The sequence below is a fragment of the Myotis nattereri genome (genome assembly GCF_964212035.1).
Source record: "Myotis nattereri genome assembly, chromosome: 2".
Classification (NCBI taxonomy): domain Eukaryota; kingdom Metazoa; phylum Chordata; class Mammalia; order Chiroptera; family Vespertilionidae; genus Myotis; species Myotis nattereri.
The window spans coordinates 23,678,195-23,698,898 of record NC_138076.1 but is presented as its reverse complement, the minus strand read 5'-3'; the positions used below and the strand labels follow the sequence as shown (position 1 = coordinate 23,698,898).

At 42.0% G+C, this 20,704-nt stretch overlaps 1 protein-coding gene across 5 annotated transcripts in view; it reads right to left on the bottom strand.

Annotated features, from left to right (window-relative positions):
• The window catches only part of TACC1 (transforming acidic coiled-coil containing protein 1), a 96,991-nt gene that overhangs the window by 6,485 nt on the left and 69,802 nt on the right, over nucleotides 1-20,704 (bottom strand). For 2 of the 5 annotated variants that reach the window (XM_081084774.1, XM_081084773.1), the window contains 8 exons: nucleotides 15,752-15,812; nucleotides 14,604-14,811; nucleotides 10,880-10,932; nucleotides 8,114-8,239; nucleotides 6,189-6,265; nucleotides 2,939-2,982; nucleotides 1,465-1,625; nucleotides 556-662 (listed from right to left, as the gene is read on the bottom strand). In XM_081084774.1, the coding sequence (XP_080940900.1) occupies nucleotides 556-662; nucleotides 1,465-1,625; nucleotides 2,939-2,982; nucleotides 6,189-6,265; nucleotides 8,114-8,239; nucleotides 10,880-10,932; nucleotides 14,604-14,811; nucleotides 15,752-15,812 (837 nt within the window). Of the gene's footprint in view, nucleotides 1-555; nucleotides 663-1,464; nucleotides 1,626-2,938; nucleotides 2,983-6,188; nucleotides 6,266-8,113; nucleotides 8,240-10,879; nucleotides 10,933-14,603; nucleotides 14,812-15,751; nucleotides 15,813-17,068; nucleotides 17,105-19,356; nucleotides 20,426-20,704 lie in introns of all 5 variants that reach the window. The other 3 variants (XM_081084772.1, XM_081084771.1, XM_081084775.1) reach the window with 3 other exon arrangements.

Here is a 20,704-nt window from a genome sequence, read left to right as displayed (position 1 = left end):
AAAGTTTAAAAAGTAAGGAAGCTCTTCATGGATTGATATAGGAAGATTTCCAAAATACATTGCTAAAAGAGAAAAGCGAAGTATGCTATCATTTGCATAAAAAAGGAGATTCTCACAACATTAAAAAATGGTAATTACTGAGATGATGGAGGTGTTGGCTAACACTATCATGGTGCAATACATAAATATATCAAATTGACACACTGTATACCTTAAACTTATACAATGTTATATGTCAATTATGTCTCAATAAAGCTGGGGGAGAAAGCAGAGGGGGATAAAAGAGTATCTGGGAGGATAAAATATTGCTGACCCCAGGTGAGGAAAGAGGAGGAAACCCAGGGGAGTGGGCATGGGGTGGAGGGAGATACTGTATATTTTCTTATTCTTTTTAATATTAGAACATGGGAAGATTCTGCCTATTCAAAAAAGTAAATACACACACACACACACACACACACACGTCATCTAGAGTTGCAAAACAGTGATTTCTTCCTTGCCTCCATCAATCTTCTCACATCATGAAAAGTAAAATTCTTATGTGCAAGCTCTTACTTGTCCAGTTTTTCTTCTGCGTGGATCTTCAAAGCCTGATACCGCTGCTCCTCCTGCTTAACTCTGGCTAAGTAATCCTGAGCACATTTTTTCAAGGCTTCTTCATTCTGTTCTCAAATGACAAGTGAAAATAAAAGAAACGGGTCATTTTCTTCTTCTTCTGCTAGTGGCAGACCATGTATCAGAGTTCTCATTTTTTTAAAAAACAAGGAAACCCAATTAATTCAGATGCCTTTAAATTATACTGTATGGTAATTTGAAACAGGCACAAATAAACCTACCCAAGAAATTCTAAATAATTTCTCTGTGTATAGGTACGGGGCATATATTAATTTTCATACAGCAAGATTCAGTTACACTAGTACACCTGCTTTAGGAAGGCAGTTATTCAACTCTGAATGGCAATCTGATTCCCACAGATTAATTAGCCAGTCTCATTTTTATTTTAATATGGACAAAAAGAATGTTCACTGCTATAAATGTTATCTCATTGATGGTAAATTAAATCAATACACCTAAATTTGAAACATTACTTTTCTCTAGGATATGCAGCCTGAACTTTCCAGGGCTATGTCTAGAATCCCTTTTACTTTTACTAATATTAAGTTGGTGAATTATCAAATGAACATTTCTAGAATTCTCCTAAAGTCCAAGGGTTCCACAGCTCTTATACTCCATGCCACTCTGGTTGTGTCTGGGGTTTACTGGCCTGACCCAGGAGAGGAATGACCAAGACACACCACCCACACAGAAAAGGTGGGAGGGGATCCTCCAGCTTCCCTGGAACAGAAGATACAGGCCAACAGGGGCCCCAAAACCCAATTTAAAAGGCTACCCATACTCCTCTGCCATACACATCTGAAGATCTACCACCACAGCAAAGAGATTCCAGAAGAAAGGACATGCTACCTTCTTGAACCCTTCCAGAACTCCTTTCAGGTTCTCATATCTCCTGAAGAGATCCGAAAGGGACCTTTCCACGGAGTTAAGGTCAGCCAGGGCCTGCTCCTTCTCCATGGTCAGTTGCTGGAGGCTTTTCTGAGAGGTCATACTTGTCCTTTGTTCATCTTCTGTGAATCACAATCAAAAGCAAAGGCATATTCAATCAACAGTTAGCAGCTGCCCTCCTGAGCTAGTGTTCTCGCTGGTGGGACTCAGAGTGGACATTACAAAGTCCCCACTCTCAAGGACTTACCTTCTATGGGAGAGAGATGTGGTGACAAGTGATGGGGGGAACAAGGCAGGGCAGGTGAGGGGGTTCCCTTTTTATAGAGCGTGGACTCACTCAGGAGAGACCTGAACAGATTCCAAGCAGATGAGGGGAACAACTGTGGCAAAGGCCACGTGCTGGGAAGGTATTAGGTGTCGAGGACAGTAGAAAATACCACTTCAATGCTTAAGTAGAGACAGACCTGACTGGTTTCAGGAGTCAGTCCTTACAACATTGGCTAGGAAGTTCTAAATCCAGTGCAGGATGATCAACCACTGATGTTTTGGAATGGCACCATGGGTCTGATACCAGAAGGTACGCTGGCAGTAGAGTGAGGACACTGCACCACCTGGGGGTACGAACGATGTGCCTAGACTGCCAGTTCTCTGGGTCCTGGGGGAGGGCTTTTCACAGACTCCCAGTGTTTGCCATCCTCTAAAATGAACCCAACTACAGCTGATCCCCGTCACTCACAGATTCCACACCTGTGAATCTGCCTACTTACTAAAATTTATTTGTAACCCCCAAATCAGTACTTCTGGTGCATTCCCAATAATTCACAGACATGTGCAGAACAGCTGAGGTTGAGAAAGGTGATGCCTTCTCGCTTTATACTGTAAACAAGTGTCCTTTCCACAGTCTATTTAGTGCTTGTGTGTGTGTGTGTGTGTGTGTGTGTGTGTGTGTGTGCGCGAGCTTTCTGTTGGTGATTTTGTATTTAAAAAAAGCTCCCAAGTGTAGTGCTACAGAGCTGTCTAGAGTTCCTAAGTGCAGGAAGGCTGTGATGTGCCTTCTGGGGAAAATACATGCTCAGTAAGTTTTGTTCACACATGGGCTATATAGCACTGTTGGCCTCGAGGTCAATATTAATGAATCAACACTACGACACAACTATATATAAAATAAAATGTCTTTAAACAGACGCACACATAAGACAAGATTATGTAATTTCAAAACAGTGTGACCAGAGCTTGCAGGAACCTAACCCTGTACTGTCCTAGAAGCAACAGTTCAGTGTTTGCTAACTCGGTGTTGGTGGCAACTTCATAAAACATAACTAATGCAAATGAGAATCAACTGTATCTAAGTGATAGACAAAGTGAAGTTTGTATCCTGATTTGAAATTCATCTATGGATCCTATGGCTCATACCCTAGGAAAAAAATGTCCTTACCAATCATTTGGGCAATGGTCTTTTCATATTCAGCCACAATTTTCCTTAAAAAAAAAAAATTATTATCAGAGGAGAATTTGTAGACAACAGAAGTTGGAGAAATACTTTCCCAATTAAACACATTAACATACAGGGTGGAGCAAAAGTAGATTTACAGCTGTTCACTTGGAACATAATACAATTAATATAATACAATAATAACATCTGGTTTGCGCACTCACAACTGTAAACCTATTTTTGCAGCACCCTGAATACTGACAGATTTACATAACCCATTTATGCACTTTGGATCTCTCTCTTTTTTTAACATTAATACAAGATTTCTTAATGTTCAATAAGATTTTTCTTAAGATTTTATGTTTAACTAGAGGCCCGATGCACAAAATTTATCCGGGGGGAGGGGGAGTTGGGGTGTCTCTCGGCCTGGCCTGCACACTCTCCAATCTGGGACCCCTTGGGGGATGTCATCCCTCTCACAATCTGGGACCGCTGGCTCCTAACCGCTCCCCTACCTGCTTGCCTGACTGCCCCAACCACTTCTGCCTGCCAGCCTGATCTCCCCCTAACTGCTCCCCTGCTGGCCTGATCACCCCCAACTGCCCTCCCCTGCTGGCCCAGTCGCCCCCAACTGCCCTCCCCTGCCAGCCCAGTCGCCCCCGATTGCCCTCCCCTGCTGGCCTGGTTGCCCCCAACTGCCCTCCACTGTCAGCCCGATCGCCCCCAACAGCCCTCCCCTGCTGGCCTGATCCCCCACAACTGCCCTCCCCTGCCGGCCATCTTGTGGCGGTCATCTTTGGATGACGTGAGGGCGTCGCGCGAGGGCACGAGGACCACCTAGGCTTTTATTAGTATAGATAAGCCTTCATTCTATTTGTAGAAACAACTGCCTCCAGGCAATAAAGTTTGTTTAGACAAATCGATCTTTTACAAAATAAGTTACAGTAGTCCCCCATTACCCGTGGTTTCGCTTTCCAGCTTCAGTTACCCTCAGTCAACCACAGTCCAAAAATATTAAATGGAAGATTCCAGAAGCAAATAATTCATGTTTTAAATTTTGCACCGTTCTGAGTAGTGTGATGAAATCACACACCAACCCATTCAGTCCTGCCTGGTATGTGAATCATCCTTGTCCAGTGTCTCCAAGCTGCATATGCTACTTGCCTGTTAGTCACTTAGCTGGATTATCAGATCAACTATCTCAGTATCATAGTGTTTGTGTTCAAGTCACCCTTATTTTACTTAATAATGGCCCCAAAGTGCAAGAGTACTGATGCTGGCAATTCAGATTTGTCAAAGAGAAGCCATAAAGTGTTTCCTTTAAGTGAAAAGATGAATAAAGTACAAGATGATGTTTTGAGAGAGACAAACCACATTCAAATAACTTTTATTATAGTATACTAGAGGTCCAGTGCACAAAAATTTGTACACTCGGGGGTGTCCCTCAGCCCGGCCTGCACCCTCTCACAGTCCTGGGGTCCTTGGGGGATGTCAAACTGACGGCTTAGGTCCACTTCCCACAGACATCCCTGTGGGAAGGCACTGACCACCAGGGGACAGCTCTGGCCCCACCTCCCAATGCCCTACTGCCAGTGGCCTCCCTCTGCAGGAGACGGCTGGCCCCACCCCCCCGATAGCCCCTCCACCGCTGTCCCCCCCTCTGCCCACTGGCACCCGCTTTGGATGGCCAGGGCCGCCCACCCACAGGCTCCACTCCCCACCAACCAGTGGTTCTGCTGTTCAGTCAATTTGCACATTAGGCTTTTATTATATAGGATTGTTAAAACTGTTCTATTTTATTATAGATTATTATTGTTAATCTTTTGTGTCTAATTTATAGATTAAACTTTATCATAGGTATGTATGTACTGGAAAAAGTACATGTAGGCTTCGGCACTATCTGCAGTTTCAGGAGGTCTTGGAACATATCGGTGGTGGGTAAGGGGGAACTACTATAATGATATTATGGGGGGGTCTTCCTAATAGATCTGATCTGTGTTCAGGCTTTCCTGGCCGCAATCCACCATTTCTGACATCTGTCATCTCTGATTTACTTACAAGTTTTATTTTACTATCCTAATCCCCAAAGCAACTCAGTTATTCAAAGATCATGTTAACCTTCCTTTAAGTGAAATGCAATAATGTTGGCCTAAGTGATGGGTGCTCTTCCCGTGATCCCTCAGTGAGAAACTATGGCTCCCCCTCTCCTCACTGGTCGTGCCCATCACTTTGACCCTGCATCCAAGCTTCTAATACATATAGCTTCTATAAGCTCTCCAAAGATAGAGGCTGTTCCTTCTTCTCCACCATTTCCAGAATGGTGTACACCCAGTAAATACTCAAAAAACAAACAAACAAACAAAAAACAGATAGCCCTGGTCAGTGTGGCTCAGTTGGTTGAACTTTGCCCCATGCACTGAAAGGTCACTGGTTCAATTCCCAGTCAGGTTGCAGGTTTGTACGGGAGGCAACTGATCGATGTTTCTCTCTCTCCCTCTCCCTTCCTCTCTCTCTAAAAAAGTTCAATAAAAACATCTTTTAAAAATTAAAATACTACTACTACTACTAATAATAATAATACAAGAGACACAAATTAGCATGGACTTATTTATTTAAAATATTTCCTAATCATTCAAGTGCTGACGGTATAAATTATTTATGCCTTTTCCCTCTTCTTTGATGCCATCTCTAGTTATTACAGGGCTCCTAAATCTCCTTTCTAGAGAGTGAGCAGTAAAAATAAAAAGATTTCAATTTTAAAATGTCAATCAGTTCTGTTTCCTGTTAACATGCTTTTTATAATCTATTTATTGGTTATGAGATTTGACGCTACCATGAATAATTAGTTTTTGTAAAGTATTATGTAAAGGGGACAACTGTAATACTTTTAACAATAAAGATAAATTTTAAAAACATATTATGAATTATAATGTCTCCATAACTGAATGTCAGGAAATCTTATTACTCTGTATTTCAGGGATATTTTTACACAAATTTGTTATTTCCAAAGATAAGAATTATGTGAGTTCTGCTTACTTGTAATGTTCTGAACACCCCAAAATAAACTACAGTATTTGCCTGGTGAGCAATGCTCATGGAATAATATTATCAATCTCAAATTAAGGTATAAATAGCATAGCCCAATATTCTCAATAGCTGGTTCTGTGATAAGCAAATACTTTCATCATTTCATTTGTATTAAATCTAACAATGCATAAAGGTATCCAATACCTCCCCAAACCTCCAATCTCACCTCATCTCCAAGACTTCTTGTCGGGTTTCTTCGTATTTTTTCTTCCATTCATTTGCTTCAATCTCTTTAGTGATTATCTAGATTATAATAGAGAGAAAGCTTGGTTTTTACCTACTCAATCTATTACAGCTTGAATTTAAGATTGGAGACTTGAAACAACAGTTCCTCTGAAGTCATTCACTATACATTAGGAATGTAAAACCTCATCATCTATCTAATGCTCATAAGCATTTAGGAAAATACTCTTCGCCACATGGGATGCTGGAAACGTAGCCACCAGAGTAAAGGTGAGTAGAACATCTCCTAGGAAAATTCCAATGGGTAACTAAGTTCTCTGTAAATTCAACCTCAGGCCAGGGTCTGGCTCTCGCTCTGTAGGCCTAGAACACAGATTGGGAAAAGACACCCAGAGCAGAGTGTCATCTGACAGACGATCACCTTAACCCAAGGAGACACCAGTGCACCAATCTTAGTTAGAATGAGAAACGAAACTGCCACAAAGTCAGAGCATTAGAAGTTGGCACGACCAGCATATTCTCTTTCTGCAGAGATTTCTGATTGCTTGATAAAAATAGACTCAGAAAGAGAGAGTCAGAAGTTCAATGCCTCCAGCCAGCGCATCCATCTCACTATAGGCTGTGCAGAACCCATGGGATGCCCATGCTAAATGGAAAAGAAATTATCTAAATTCACTGCCTGAAACTCCATTTGCCTTGCACAGGGCTTGGATGGGCACATCTTGTTCTCTTTTTATTTACTTCTCTGTGCTTCTCTCTTTCTAATTGGTACATTTTTACTTTGGTGCCTTTAATCAGGATACTAGAAGCCAGCTTATCTGCTTTGGTGACTAAACACATCTTTCCATCTTTCCTGTGATCCATGAGGGGGACGTCTCATAGTTTAACTCTCAGGAGGAAGGTGAAGTCATTTTTCTCATTTACAAGATTGGGCGGGGCGGGGTGGGGGGGGGGGTGCTCCTCACCACTGCACCCAAGCTGACAACAGGATTAGTTCACATCTCTCATTACCAACCTAATGCTATTTTTTAAAATATATATTTTTATTGATTTCAGAAAGAAAGGGAGAGAGATAGAAACATCAATGATGAGAGAGAATCATTGATTGATGGCCTCCTACATGCCCCCTACTGGGGATCAAGCCCACAACCCGGGCATGTGCCCTTGGCTGGAATCAAACCTGGGACCCTTCAGTCCACAGGTCAATCAGTGCTCTATCCACTGAGCCAAACCAGCTAGGTCCTTAATGCCATTTTTTAAAGCTTTAAGAGACATGTATCACAGGTACTTAACTACTTTCATCACATTATAAAAATAAAATTGCTCCACCTGCTTTAAAATAGGGTGGAGTCATCAAGTAATACACAAGCCAAGTACATAAATATAGCACAGAAATATAACAGGAGAGGGTGATAACTGATTACTAGTATATAACAATGTCTTGCATATTTTTCAGATCATCCAAGGCCTAGCAGTGACCTATTTTTGAACAGAGGCTGCTCAAGAAACATGATAAAGGTATTTGAGAGTTGAAGTAAAGAATGGATGAAAGTAGAAACAATTGTATATTAGTGCAAGTCTAGAATTTAAGGCATTTTTATGTACGAGCATACTACATACTAACGTGCTCTGTAAAATGAAGGCACTAATTTACAAACTCATGTGGATAAAGTTAGCACATTTTGATATTTAAAATGTCAAGGCTAAAAGATAAAGAGGACACCCCAATGTCAGGACCCCAGCACCAGCGTGGCGTTGTACAGGGAGCCCTTTATCTGAGCTAGACAAGCTGCAGGAAACACGGACTTCCAACGGGGATAACGGAGGGCAGCAGAGATGGAATCTGCCCGCCGCACATGGCTTCACAAAGAATGGAGCGATAAGTGGGTGGAACAAGAAAGCATTTACCTCCTCTCTTATCAGGGTGAGCACGGCTGTCTTATCTGATTCACTGAGGCAGATGCCATCCAGGGGGCTCTCTCCGCCACAGGCCACGGACACGGGGGCCTCCTCCACAGGGGACTCCAACGGTCCCTGGGGGGGGTGGGGGGGGGGGGAGGAAGAGGTTACATTTAATACGTTTAATCTTCAGCTTCTTAATCCCAAGCATCTTTCAGTAATTTCCTCATTGCTACATTGATCACAATCTTTAAAAACATGTTTAGAGTAAAAAAAAAACACACAATAAAAACCCAGCAGGGTTTTTTAAAAATCAAGTCTAGCTACAGTGCTATCTAAAGGAAAAGCTTGTTCTAAGGATTATCAGGGTGTCTTGCTGTCTAACAGACAGCTAGAGAAGTTTTCTTCTTATCCCCCAAAAGGAAGTGTAATTACCATAGTGGTCAGTCACCAAAGAACTACATGCAAAAAACAGAACACTACCTGGCTCATGGCTCATCTTTCAAGGGGTTTCTGGGGATGATGTGTTCCATGTAAATACATTTCCCAAAGAAAGTCAACTTTTTTTTTTTTTTACATGTTGATGCTTTGTGTGTCTATGTCGTCACTTTGGATGGAAATATTTCTAAAATTTTTTTTTACTAAGTTTCAGGCCTAGGAAGGCAAAAATGGTGAATGTGCCCGACCCCACCCAGCCCGGCGACTCAGGAGCACCGGAAAGTCCTTGCTCTGCAGTGCTGTGCCCCAGCCCAGTGATGCCGTCAGGTGTGCACCAGTACCTGTTCCTGACACCGTGCCCACGCTCCCATTTTTGGTTCTTCCTTGCTATTGTTTCAGTCCTGCCTGGCAGCACTGCCCTTTCTGATACACCAGCTTGTTTTTATCATAAACTCGGGTTCTAGAGGGCCACATATGGTTAATATTTTATTTTTCACAAGAATATAGGTTCTGTACTGTCTTCCTTCCTAGAAAGCATTTTTGGGGCTATCTGCCCTTTACCTATACAAGTAAGCTTTTTGTATAAATGGGGGGAAAAGTTCATCAAGTAACATCTGAAATGCCAGCCAAAGTGACCTAGGAATAATTTTAAATGTCAGTATAACTAATCTATTAATTATTGCTCATAATCAATCAGCTCTCTGGTATTTTGTTTGAACCAGAACTGAACATAAAGTCCAAGGTTCACTTAGATCAGTGGCTTTTAAACTTGCCAGGGTCATTATAGACTCATCCTTTCTCTAAAATATACTCAAAAATACACAATTGTGCAGACAGCTTCACAGGCCTCATCCAGTATAGAAACTCTGGGCTTAAGCCACAGAAAAGGGAAATGCAAAGCCACAGGCTGGCCGTGCCCATCTGCAGCAGCATTTGGGGGAGGGTGGACCACATGCTGACGGAAATCCAAAACTCCTCAGAAACACTATCTTGGGACAGACCTATCACTAGAGCCAAAAGTCACTTGTGGCAGGAAGCCTCTAAAATGGCTCCCATGACCCCACCTCCTGGTACTAATCCTCTTGGGCAATCTCTTCCTTGGAGCAGGCTAGACCTAAGGACTCACTCGTAAAGGACACAATATGGTAAAAGTCACGGTATGTCACTTTGTTTACAGAAAGACTCCAGCTTTCACGCAGTGAGAAGCCATGGGGAGGTCCATGTGGCAAGGAACTGATGGCTCTGTCAACAGCCAGTGAGGACCTGAGATGGGCTAACAGCCACATGAGTGAGCCTGGAGGTGACCGCAGCCCTGGTCTACACCTTGACTGCAGCCCATGAGACTCGGAGTCATCCCAGGGTTCCTGATCCAAAAATGATGGCGTAATACATGTTTGCTGCGGACAACTGATACACCCCGGACATGTGATCATTCTATTACTTCCTGTGCCATGTCTATCATCAAGAGGCTTTCCCGTGGTCTTGCTTCCCATGTAATTGCCTACAGGGAGATAATGTACTACGTTAGGCAAACACATTTGGTTCGCCTTGTTACATTTCCGATTCTAAATTAATACCCTTTAAAGTCTGTCTTTTGTGAGTGTTTATTACTCTAAGCCAGAATCCCCACCTCTAGGAACTAACTTCCCTGTGCCTCCCATGACCCTTGTGTTATCAAGGATGTGACCATTCATTAACTTGGTTTTCTTAGTAAGGAAAATATCAGTATCTATTCTAGAGTTCTTTAAGTTGTTTTGTTTTTCATCAGCACAGCTTCAGCTTTCCTGCCCCTGCCACGCAGCTGGTGAGCCCCGGTTCCCACAGCCCCGAGGACCACATTCTCGTATAACTTCACCACAGGTGTGGTTCGTTTCCATTCTGTACCTGTTGCCAGTGCTGTTCAAAATAAATACAATGCAAGCCATACGCAATTTAAAAATTCTCAGCAGCCACATTTAAAGAAGTAAAAGGAAACAGGTGAGACTCATTTTAATAACATAGTTTAGTTAGCCCAAAATATTATCATCTCAACATGTAATCAATATAAAGTTAGAGACATCTTCGTTTTATGCAAGTCATCAAAATCTGGTTGTATTTTTACACTTACAGGACATCTCACTCGGACTAGCTACATCAAGTGCTCAGCTACACATGCGCTAGGGGATGCTGTCTGGGAATCCGGGATAGACTGTGAGCCCCTCAAGTGAAGAAACTGTGTTTTATTTATATTTCATCCCCATCACCAAACAATGGCCATAACATGAGCTTCAAAACAAATGCTGAAAAAACCTGAGCTCCACTTAACTCCCCCCTCACCCGCCAAGTTTAGGAACTTACAGGCACGGCAGATCCATCTTTCTCCATTTTCTGGCACGTCTCTTTTTCTACGCCTAAAACACAGAGTCATTTTTGTAGTTAACCCAAGAAGCTGGTTCCTCCCCTTCCTAGTGAAAGGCACTGGGAAACCCCCAGCGCAGGCCCAGAATGACATCTACAACACACGAACGCACCCCAAGCTCTCACAGGGGCGCTGGCTTTCTATTGATCACTGTGTTGTCCATGTTAAAAGTCCAAAATATTTAGAAGAAAGAGGAGTGCGGAGTTAGTCATAAATGAATCCACAATCTTCAGGTGCAAAGAACAGCAAGTCTGTCCCTTTGTGCCCATGTGCTAACTATGGGATTATTTCAGGAAGAGGAAACACTGAATGCTATTCTATTACCAAAGCCTTAAACTCCAGCCCAAAAGGGTACCCTCAATCTAAGGAGTGTAGCAGTAGCAGATAAAACAAGAAGCTCCAAATTGCAATACCCACAAAACTAAATTCATTTTGTACCTCCCACTCTACCACCAGAGACATTTTAAGAAACCTAACACTAGATGTTTTCTAATTAAAGGAATATGCTCTCACTGAAGACAATTTTTAAAAAATTGTTATTTAAAGAGAGGAAGGGAGAGGGAGAGGGAGAGAGAGGGAGGGAGGGAGGGAGAGAGGGAGAGAGAGAGAGAGAGAGAGAGAGAGAGAGAGAGAGACCAACGTGAGAGTGAAACATCCTATATACCCTGCACTAGAAATAGAGCCTGCAACCTGGGCATGTGCCCTGACCGGGAATCAAACTGGCAACTCTTCAGTGCATGGGATGATGCCCAACCAACTGAGCCACAATGACCAGGACTGAAGACAATTTTAAAATATTTTAAAATTTTATAAGACTACAATCTTCCACAAAGCAATAACAAATTATTATTTTAGCATATTCTGTCTATAATGAATTATTTTTAAAACACAAATGTGACTATTCTGCTTAAAAACCTTCAATGGTCCTGGCTGGTTTGGCTCATGGATAGAGTATCGACCTGCGGACTGAAGGATCCTGGGTTCCATTCCGGTCAAGGGCACATGCCCAGGTTGCGGGCTTGATCCCCAGTAGGGGGCGTGCGGGAGGCAGTCGATCAATGATTTTCTCTCATCATTGATGTTTCTCTCTCTCCTTCACCCTTCCTCTCCATCAATAAAAATGCATTTTAAAAAAAGAAAAAAGAAAAAACCTTCAATGGCTCCCTCCACCTACAGAAGCAAGCCCCAAATCCTCAGTACCACTTCATTTTCCCACTTACCCTGTTCTCACAGAGCTACTGGGCATTTTACCCACATGGCAGGTTCCTTCCCAACCCTGAGAGAGACGCTCGTTTTCTGGTGCACATCTATGTCTGTATCTATCAACACCAAGCTCCAAGGTGACTTTCCCCAGTAAATGTTCTCTGATTCACCTGACAGGGTCAGTACACCCGTCCACCTCACACTCCCACCCGCATGACCTCTGCTTCTCCCTTGATATGGATAATCAGTTACACACAGTGACATACTACCTACCCACTATGAGGACAGCACTGTATCTAACAGAACCCCAGCTCTACAAATTTCTGTTGCAGGAATTTCCTCCAAGTGAGGAAGAATATCATTCAACAAATATCTACTTATGCACCTGCAGCCGAGGAAATTCAAAGATGAATCACTCATAGTCCTTAACCTTGAGAAGCTTATCAAAGCTCCCTTCTATAATGAATACACAAAATGCGAACGGTAAGAAAAAATGTGCTAGGAGCATAAAGCATGGTGGGAGCCAAATGATGTTTTTGAAATAGACCCAAAAGCATGGGCAGAATTTCTACAGGAGATGGCAAAGAAAGATATTTCAAATAAAAGAAATAAGTGTAGCCCACCTAACTGAGTAAGGTGGTATAAAGGGAAATGGCAAATGAAGTCTTGGGAAAGAAGTCAGAGCAGAAAGAGGCCTGGGAAGAAATCTGGAATAGTGGCTGGCACGTTTATTTTATAGATGAAAAACTGAGACCTGGGGGCAGGGAAGAGGCTGGAAGAATAACTCTCCCAAAGTCCTGATTTCCACCCGCTTCCCTCGTTTGATGAGAGATCATCATTTCTTAAATTCTAGGTATAAAAACGCCAAATTAAATTATGTTGATTTTTTAAATAATGTTTAATATAGTCAGGAACATGGTTCTAAACATTTCACAAGTCAAGTTTAGGGTCACAGATACAACTTGGGACCTAGAAGGAGGGCCTCCGCTCTACAATGTTCTGAGAGTCCAACAGTAAGAAGGTTAGCAAGAAAGTTAGTCTACCTAGGTTCTTATTTGGACATTAAGAAGGATTTTATAGGGCATCGGTTAATTTCAGTCTACCACATCTGTGAGCAGGGCAATTTATAATGGTCTAGTGCAGGGGTGGACAATCCTGGCATGCGTGCCAAACATGGCACGCCAGTAACTTTTGCTGGCACGGGAAACCCTCTCTTATAATCTTCCATTTACAATTTTTTCTTAATATGAACTTTTTTATTTTTCAGATAAATTCAGTGTAGGTGCATCTTAAATAAATAAATAATTTTACATAACAAGTTATCTTAAAGACCATAGACATGGATTGACGAGAGAGGGGAAGAGCAATTGCTATGCCTCTGCCTTAACTCTCCCTGCCTTCCTAGATCCGACCAGTGTTGGTTTCATCCACATACGCTTGTGAATCTTTGGTCTCAGGGATGAATTTTGTGAAGTCTCGTAATAGGAGTAGCCTGACGGATGAAAGTAGTAGCTCGTGCATATCTCTGAAGGTCACGAAATATAAACCTGATGTAAAATCTCTGTCATCAGTGATGCAGCAGCAAAAGTCCCACTGATAATATCAAACGGAGTCATAAAGTTTTCTGTCGGACTATCAGTGTACATGTATACATTAAATGTATTTTTCATCATCATACACTGTGTTTTTGTCGCTTGAATGAATTTTATTATTTCTTCAAGGTTCTTCACATACGTACACCTTAACAGATATCAAGTAGGCGTAACATGTTCTCAAAAAATTAGGGTTGGCACGCAGAAGAGTTTTGAGTTAGAGATTCTGCTGGTTTTGGCATGCATTCACAAAAAGGTTGCCCACCCCTGGTCTAGTGTAATGAAAACAAGCTCTTTGTACTTTAGCTTTGAGATTAAAAGGCCATGGAACCTACTGCTAAAATCTGAATCCTAGTTCTACCATTTACTAGCCATTTACAAGTGACCTTAACTTCTGTGTCTCACTTTCCTTCTCTGAAAAATGGGGAAAAATTAATACGTAGCAAAGAATAGTGAGTTAATACATGTAAACCACTTAGAACAATGCCTGCACATGGTAAGGAATTACACGTTAGTTATATTTCTGTAAGTTGAACACGGAGCACAATAATCACATCATGGTTACAGGCCACTATACTTTGAGGTGTGGCCACATTAAAATAAATTATAAAAAATTATTATAATTTTATAATAAATTATAAAAAATTTCAAGCAGTCCCACACATTAGTGCCTCCAGTACATCCTGCCACACTAATCCATATGTCCCTGGTATTTGATAAGACACCCTTTTTGTGTCTCTTTTCTAGGTGAAGAAGCAAAGCTTAGATCAGAATCCAAATTCTCTAATCTCTCTAAGGCGCCTTGGCTTTAGGCTTTCAGGCATTTCTATGCTATGTACATTAGAAAGATGAATATATACTTCCATACCTGCTTCTGAGGATGAAAACGCATGATTTATGGTAGACACGGGAACATTGGAACATTCAAAGTACTCCAGGTCTTCCTCTGGCTCACCTTTCACCTCGGCCCCGGCTGATTTCTGACCAGATGAAGTGGATGCCAGTTTCTCCTCATCGGTAGCATGGCCGTCCCTATTAGAAATGTCTGAACTCTGGGAGATCACTGCTCCTTCATCCTGGGAAAGGCAACAGAGAAGATGCTACCATTAGGTAGGGAAAGGGACATCTCACAGCAGCCACTATTTGCTTAGAGTTAACCACAGATCTGAGTATAGATGAAGGAAGAAGCTGGAGTCCTTCAATCACAGAATGTTGCCTTTTTCTAGGACCTAGCTTTTCTGCTTCAAATCTGAGGTTTGACAAATTAACCTTCTCTAGCCTAAATTTATGAGAAAGAAGTTTAAGTGGTCCAAGGCAGTGGTTTCAAATATTCTGCTCATAGCCTCCTAAATTAAACCCAAAAAAATCTATGTACCCCACTGTATTCCCAAGTGCCATCTAAAAACTGTTCAGTGTAAGTTTAAATAATTTCAAAGGATATAATATCTAATATAGTTTAAATACTACCATGCTTAATTCAATGTAATTATTCTAATGATTTGATATCCTACAATGTATTTAAAATTGGACACGAACAACCTCTTTAATAGTCAGAAATGTACATCATTCCTTTTCCTCTCTGAACCTGTACTTCCCTGTCTACTTCACTTCCATCAACTCAGGTTCTCCTATTTGGTTAAAAGTGATGAGTTGGAAAATCATCTGACTTTAAAAAAACATTAACCGCTTACTGGAATCAATCACCTCCTTAAAACCTACATCAATATTTCAATCTCCCCTTTGTTTGCTGTCCTAGAGATTTCACACCCAGTGGTGATTTGAAATGGGTGAGAGGGAACCATAAAATAATGGGAAAAGGGGAATTTTGAAAGGGTTTCCTTGTCCTGAGAGGCCTTTTCAGATCAGTTTAGGATGCTGGTTCTCTTAAATCTGAATATTCCAATACCTAGTGGGAAGTCTCCATTAACCACCATGCCCCACCCTCGGGGAGGGGGGATGCATTCGTAGTTTGAGGACCACTGGTCTAAGAGATGTTCTGGTGATAGACAGACTTACCTGTGAACACCCATCCAAAGCAAGAGACTGCGTTTCATATTTCTTCACCTTACAGCCACTCCTGAAAGAAAAACAAATTAACCAAGCTGGTTGGGAATCTTACTGACAACTTCCGAGCTGTGAGATGGAGCAGAGAGAGCAGTGTGTGCAGATAGAAGCCAAGGCATACAGCACCACACAAGTCGTACATCTACATGTCAGAGATGGGAGCAGCTTTTACATCTCTGAATCTTCTCTGGAGAGACGGGCCAAGCAAAGAACTACAGTCAATTCATTCTCCGAAAAGACCTCCTCATGAGGAGGAGTTTTCCATGACATACCACCACAGCCTTTGAGAGGGCACCTTAGCAGAGACATTCAGTTCATCTGATCCTCACTCACTTGGGCTTTGGCATTCATTAGAAAAATTACCACGCTGGACTAGATTCTTTAAAAATCCTTTATTGCACTAAAAGCCATAGAAGTCTAATGAGACAACTCTGGACATGTGTGCTAACAAAGTAGAACTGGGGTTAACAGAAAGTATAAAAAGGAAAATATCTGTGTAAACTATTACCATTCCTATTAAGTAGTAAGATGGAAAGAACGTTATGGCTGGAACCAGGGAAAACTCAAACCAACAGTTATTTAAACTAGCGCATAATTTGCAATCCAAAGACTAGTTCAAATTCTCTTGTTTGAATGAACTTAAAATTTCCAGTACTGCGACTCTGACAAATAATAATAATAATAATAATAATAATAATAATATTTTGCAACTTTTTTTTCTTGTGTGGGGAAACAAACAAAAAAAAGGCAAGCATATACGTTACCAAAACGTGCACAACCACTATCTGGCTCATGATTTTCTTTCCTAATGCTTGAGTGCCACCCCTTGCCGCCAAACTCAAGTTGGTCTACAAGAATTCCAATCATAGTATGATGTCTCCATTTTATCCCCTGCTCCAACCCAGCAACCTTATCCTATCATGAAAGCCAATTATTTCCAACATTAAATAGCAGAGCAGTGCCTGAAACCCCTGCCAGATGATCTTTGGGGCCAAGCCAGCATTCGGTATCAAAGCGCCACACAGGCGTGCCAAGGCAGGGAGCGCAAGCTCACGCACCTCAGGTTGGAAGGCTGATCGCCACTCCTTCGGGTATAGACAATCACAAGGCTAAGCTGACTCATGAAGTGGCAAATGAAATGCAAAAAATAATCAGAAGTTCAAACTCAGAACCGGAAGCCAACATGCTATGGAGAGGTGGTCTGGGAGGAGGGTAGAGGAACTGCCAACAGTCCCAGGGACAAACAGAAACCACAGTAGGGGTACTTACAACAGAAAACAGAGAAATTTCACTTGTTCAGTAGTCCTGAGGCACCAACAAAATGAGAAACAGGAAAGAGACAGACAGATGGAGAAAAAAATCATGTAAAGCCTGGAATATTTATCTCTAGTCTGGTAGATGTAAAGGCTGCAAAGTTCTTTCTATGAGGTGAGATACAAATTTAAAATGTCGTATTTATGAATGTTATCACTGGTGAGTGAATGATTGTCAGGAACCTCATCTGTAATGAGTAAGAGTGATAGAAGCATTCAGAAATGCCACATACTCAAGCTTATAGATGAAAAAGTAAGCATTTCACTGCTGAACACATTTACTCTTAAATGTCTAGTCAACTAAGGCAATGTGTGAATAAAAATAAAGTCGAAGATGCATCTGATTCTATCTGCTGTAGGTGTGTGTCACTAGACACCTAAAATGATTTCTCATACTTTATTTGGTCCACAAAAATCCTAATCATAGGATGATGTCTCCATTTCATAGAAGAATCTGAGACACCAATTACATACATCTTTTAAAAAGTCACACAAGTACCCTGCTAACAGAACTTCTAACTCTCCACTAGATTCTACCACCACATGTATATTTTCAGTCTTTCCTACCAATAGGGTTTTGCTAAACAAAATCCCAGTTACACAAAGGTCAAGCACTTCTCAGAGGCAAGAGTTTTGATTGCACAGAATTTTTTAAAAATCTACAAGGTATATTATTAGATCAAGAAGTCCATTCACCAAAAACAGAATAGGAGGACAATGCTACCAGGTGAGGGTGGTAGGACTCAAGAGAGGGTGCTTCTTGCTACGGAAAATAAGGTGTAGGATCAATTTCCTTCCCTTTGATCTAATCTCATCTAACATGAATGCAATGGCTACATGCCTTCAACATGTGTCGGAAGGAAGGCGCCCAAATGCAATGACTTATCAACCTTGCTGGGCAGAGACACCCCATATATAGGATACCCATATCAGGAAGCACCAAGGCAATGACCTGTCCAACACATACCCCAAGCACTGTCTTGAAAACAGTAACTAACCTTAGACACAGAAGAGCACTTTGAGGACACCTGATCGATCATCTTTTTCAGCAACCATTTAACTGCTCATATATAATCAGAGAACAGATCAGCAAGTATTACTGACATCTTATTCCCCTAGATATTCTGAGGTTGCGGAAGAACTGATTCCTACATTGCTCGAGCTTCTTGGTCCGGATTGATACTTTCTGCTCTTTAAACCTTTCCCTTTAGTGTACTACACCACACCATCCAGCATTTTTCTTGAAGTCATAGTAATACTAAAAATTTCTTCCCTAATGATCTATGGTGACAATTAAAAACATGATATTTCTTCTCAACTTCCCTTTTCATACTTCATCTTCTATGTCACTGGTCTCTCTTATATTCAATTTTTAGCAAAATGCCACAGTGTCGCAAAGGGGTACATTGTCACCACTTAGTTTTGTGATAAGGGAACCCTATAACAAATTTAACCTGAAACTTGACATGGACTGTGGCCTGAGGTCATCACTCTGAAAACTCCAAGGAGCTCGCAAAAGTGGCTCTAGATTTCCCAGGGCAAGGGGTAGGGTAGGGGTGGTGTCACAACACACAACAAAAGTCTAGTCAGATTTCTGTCATCGTTTAAAATATTCCTGATTCTTATTGAAAATTCACCTCCTTGCTGATGGAACCACAAGCTAACCATAAAGACATAAGAATTCTCCCCAACTTTCAGTGGTTTGTTTCCAACAAAAATCACAGCTTCCTGTTTTAAGTGAAAAACTTCTATAAGACCCTTTTGGGCCATTTTCTACAAGTCCTTGACACTAGACAGTTAATCTGTAGGCTTGGAATTTTTGTTTTATCCATAGAGAATCTGAAGATGGTGGCTAGCATATCACTTGAATTCTGTAAGTAAAGCAATTCCTGACAGCCCAGATAAGTTTTTTGAAAACCATCAAATCTCTACCTGCCTATCTTGTTAAACAGGACAAAAGTACCAAAAGTGGGGGTGGGGGGAGTGGGGTAGGGTGGGGAAAGAGCTCAGTTGAATAAGCTGAGGATTCATAAACCAGGCAGCCATTGAAAAAGGAAACCTCTGGTATTTGATTCTACACAAAAGTTTGCTTTAAAACAGTGAAGACTGCAATATGAAGTCATAAGCTTTGTGTCTGCCCACCTGCACCTCAAAGATAACTCCAGATCACCAAAACCCACAGCAGACGGCTGCCAAACTTTCAGAGTGTACAAGAACACAACACCCACACCCCTCATCACTCACGTTATTAAACGGGACTTTGCCTTCTTGGGTGATTCTAAGGTTTCATTAACATGATTACCAGCAGGAGAACAACAGTCACCATTTGTTAAAGCTGTAGTTGGTTTAAAGGGATCCATGGATTCATCAAAGTGGTAGGATCCCTTAGAGGAGAGGGGAGGGGAGTCCTGCAGTGTGGACTGGCCACCCAGGGGACTGAAACTGGGAATCTGCTTAGAAGACGCTTGGGAGAGAGAGGCATCATCTGTGGCTTGGTCCGGGGGCGGTTCTGAACCTTTGGTGCCTACTGGCTTACTGATGCCATCTTTCTGTGCCTTTGGAGGCAGTTTGTTACCCAGTTTCCTGCCAACTTTTCTTGGAAGGCCTTTCCTGGATTCTACGCTTTCCACATCTTCTATGAAATCGAACTCCAGCTTCAGAGGTGAGCTCCTTGACTCCTCCAGCAGCTCCACCCCAGAATCATTGGTGTCACTACTGGGAGTGCTGCTTGTTTCCCTAACGTCAGGGGCAGATTTCTGAGTCCTGGCATCTCCTAGCAAAGGACTTGTGTTCCCATTCATTTCATCCGGATAGGATGCCTGGGGGAGAGGCATGCCCTCCATGGAAGTTTCTGAGAACTCGCCAACTGTTTTCTTCCTCAGAGAGATGGGTTTGGGCTTTCTCAGCTTGCTTCTGCTGGGCACTGGCTCCGGACAGGAGTTCCCACCCTTCAGGTCAGCTTCTGTGGAAGTCTCCAGTGTAACCCCCATGGCGCTTTCTGTCATCGCCTTGTCCTGGATGGCTTCTGGTGGGCTGGAGGGCAGAGCCTCGCCTGAGATGGCAGTTACATAGCCATATGCTGCTTCTGTCCCAAGAGCTGCCTCTGAGTTATCCGTGGACTTGGTTGCTATTGAAAATGGCCTCACTACTGAAATTTTGCTACTATCGTGTTCAGGTTCTTCTTTGAAATCCCTGACTGAGTAAGAATCAATAGCTTGCTGTGAAACCTCATTTTCTGAGGGTCTAGAATGAGTCTCAGAAGAACATTTTGCAACCACTTCTGCTATCAGCTGTTCATCAACTTCTTGTGAGTCTAAAACAAAACACAAAAGCCATCTATTAAAGAATGATCTTTTTGGCATTGGTAAATATTCTCTACTTGCTGAATCCACATAGACAAGTAGGCTCTTTCCTCTTTGCATTTGTTAAGCATCTCTATGGCAGCACAACCACAAAAGGAAGAGCCGGTACTGCACCCAAAAGTGAATTTTCCATTCCCAAGCTATTACCCAAATTATGCAAATAATAATTACACCAAACAGAGCTACTTAGGAAAAGGCTAGATCATGGTGCGCTGCAAAGCATATGACTG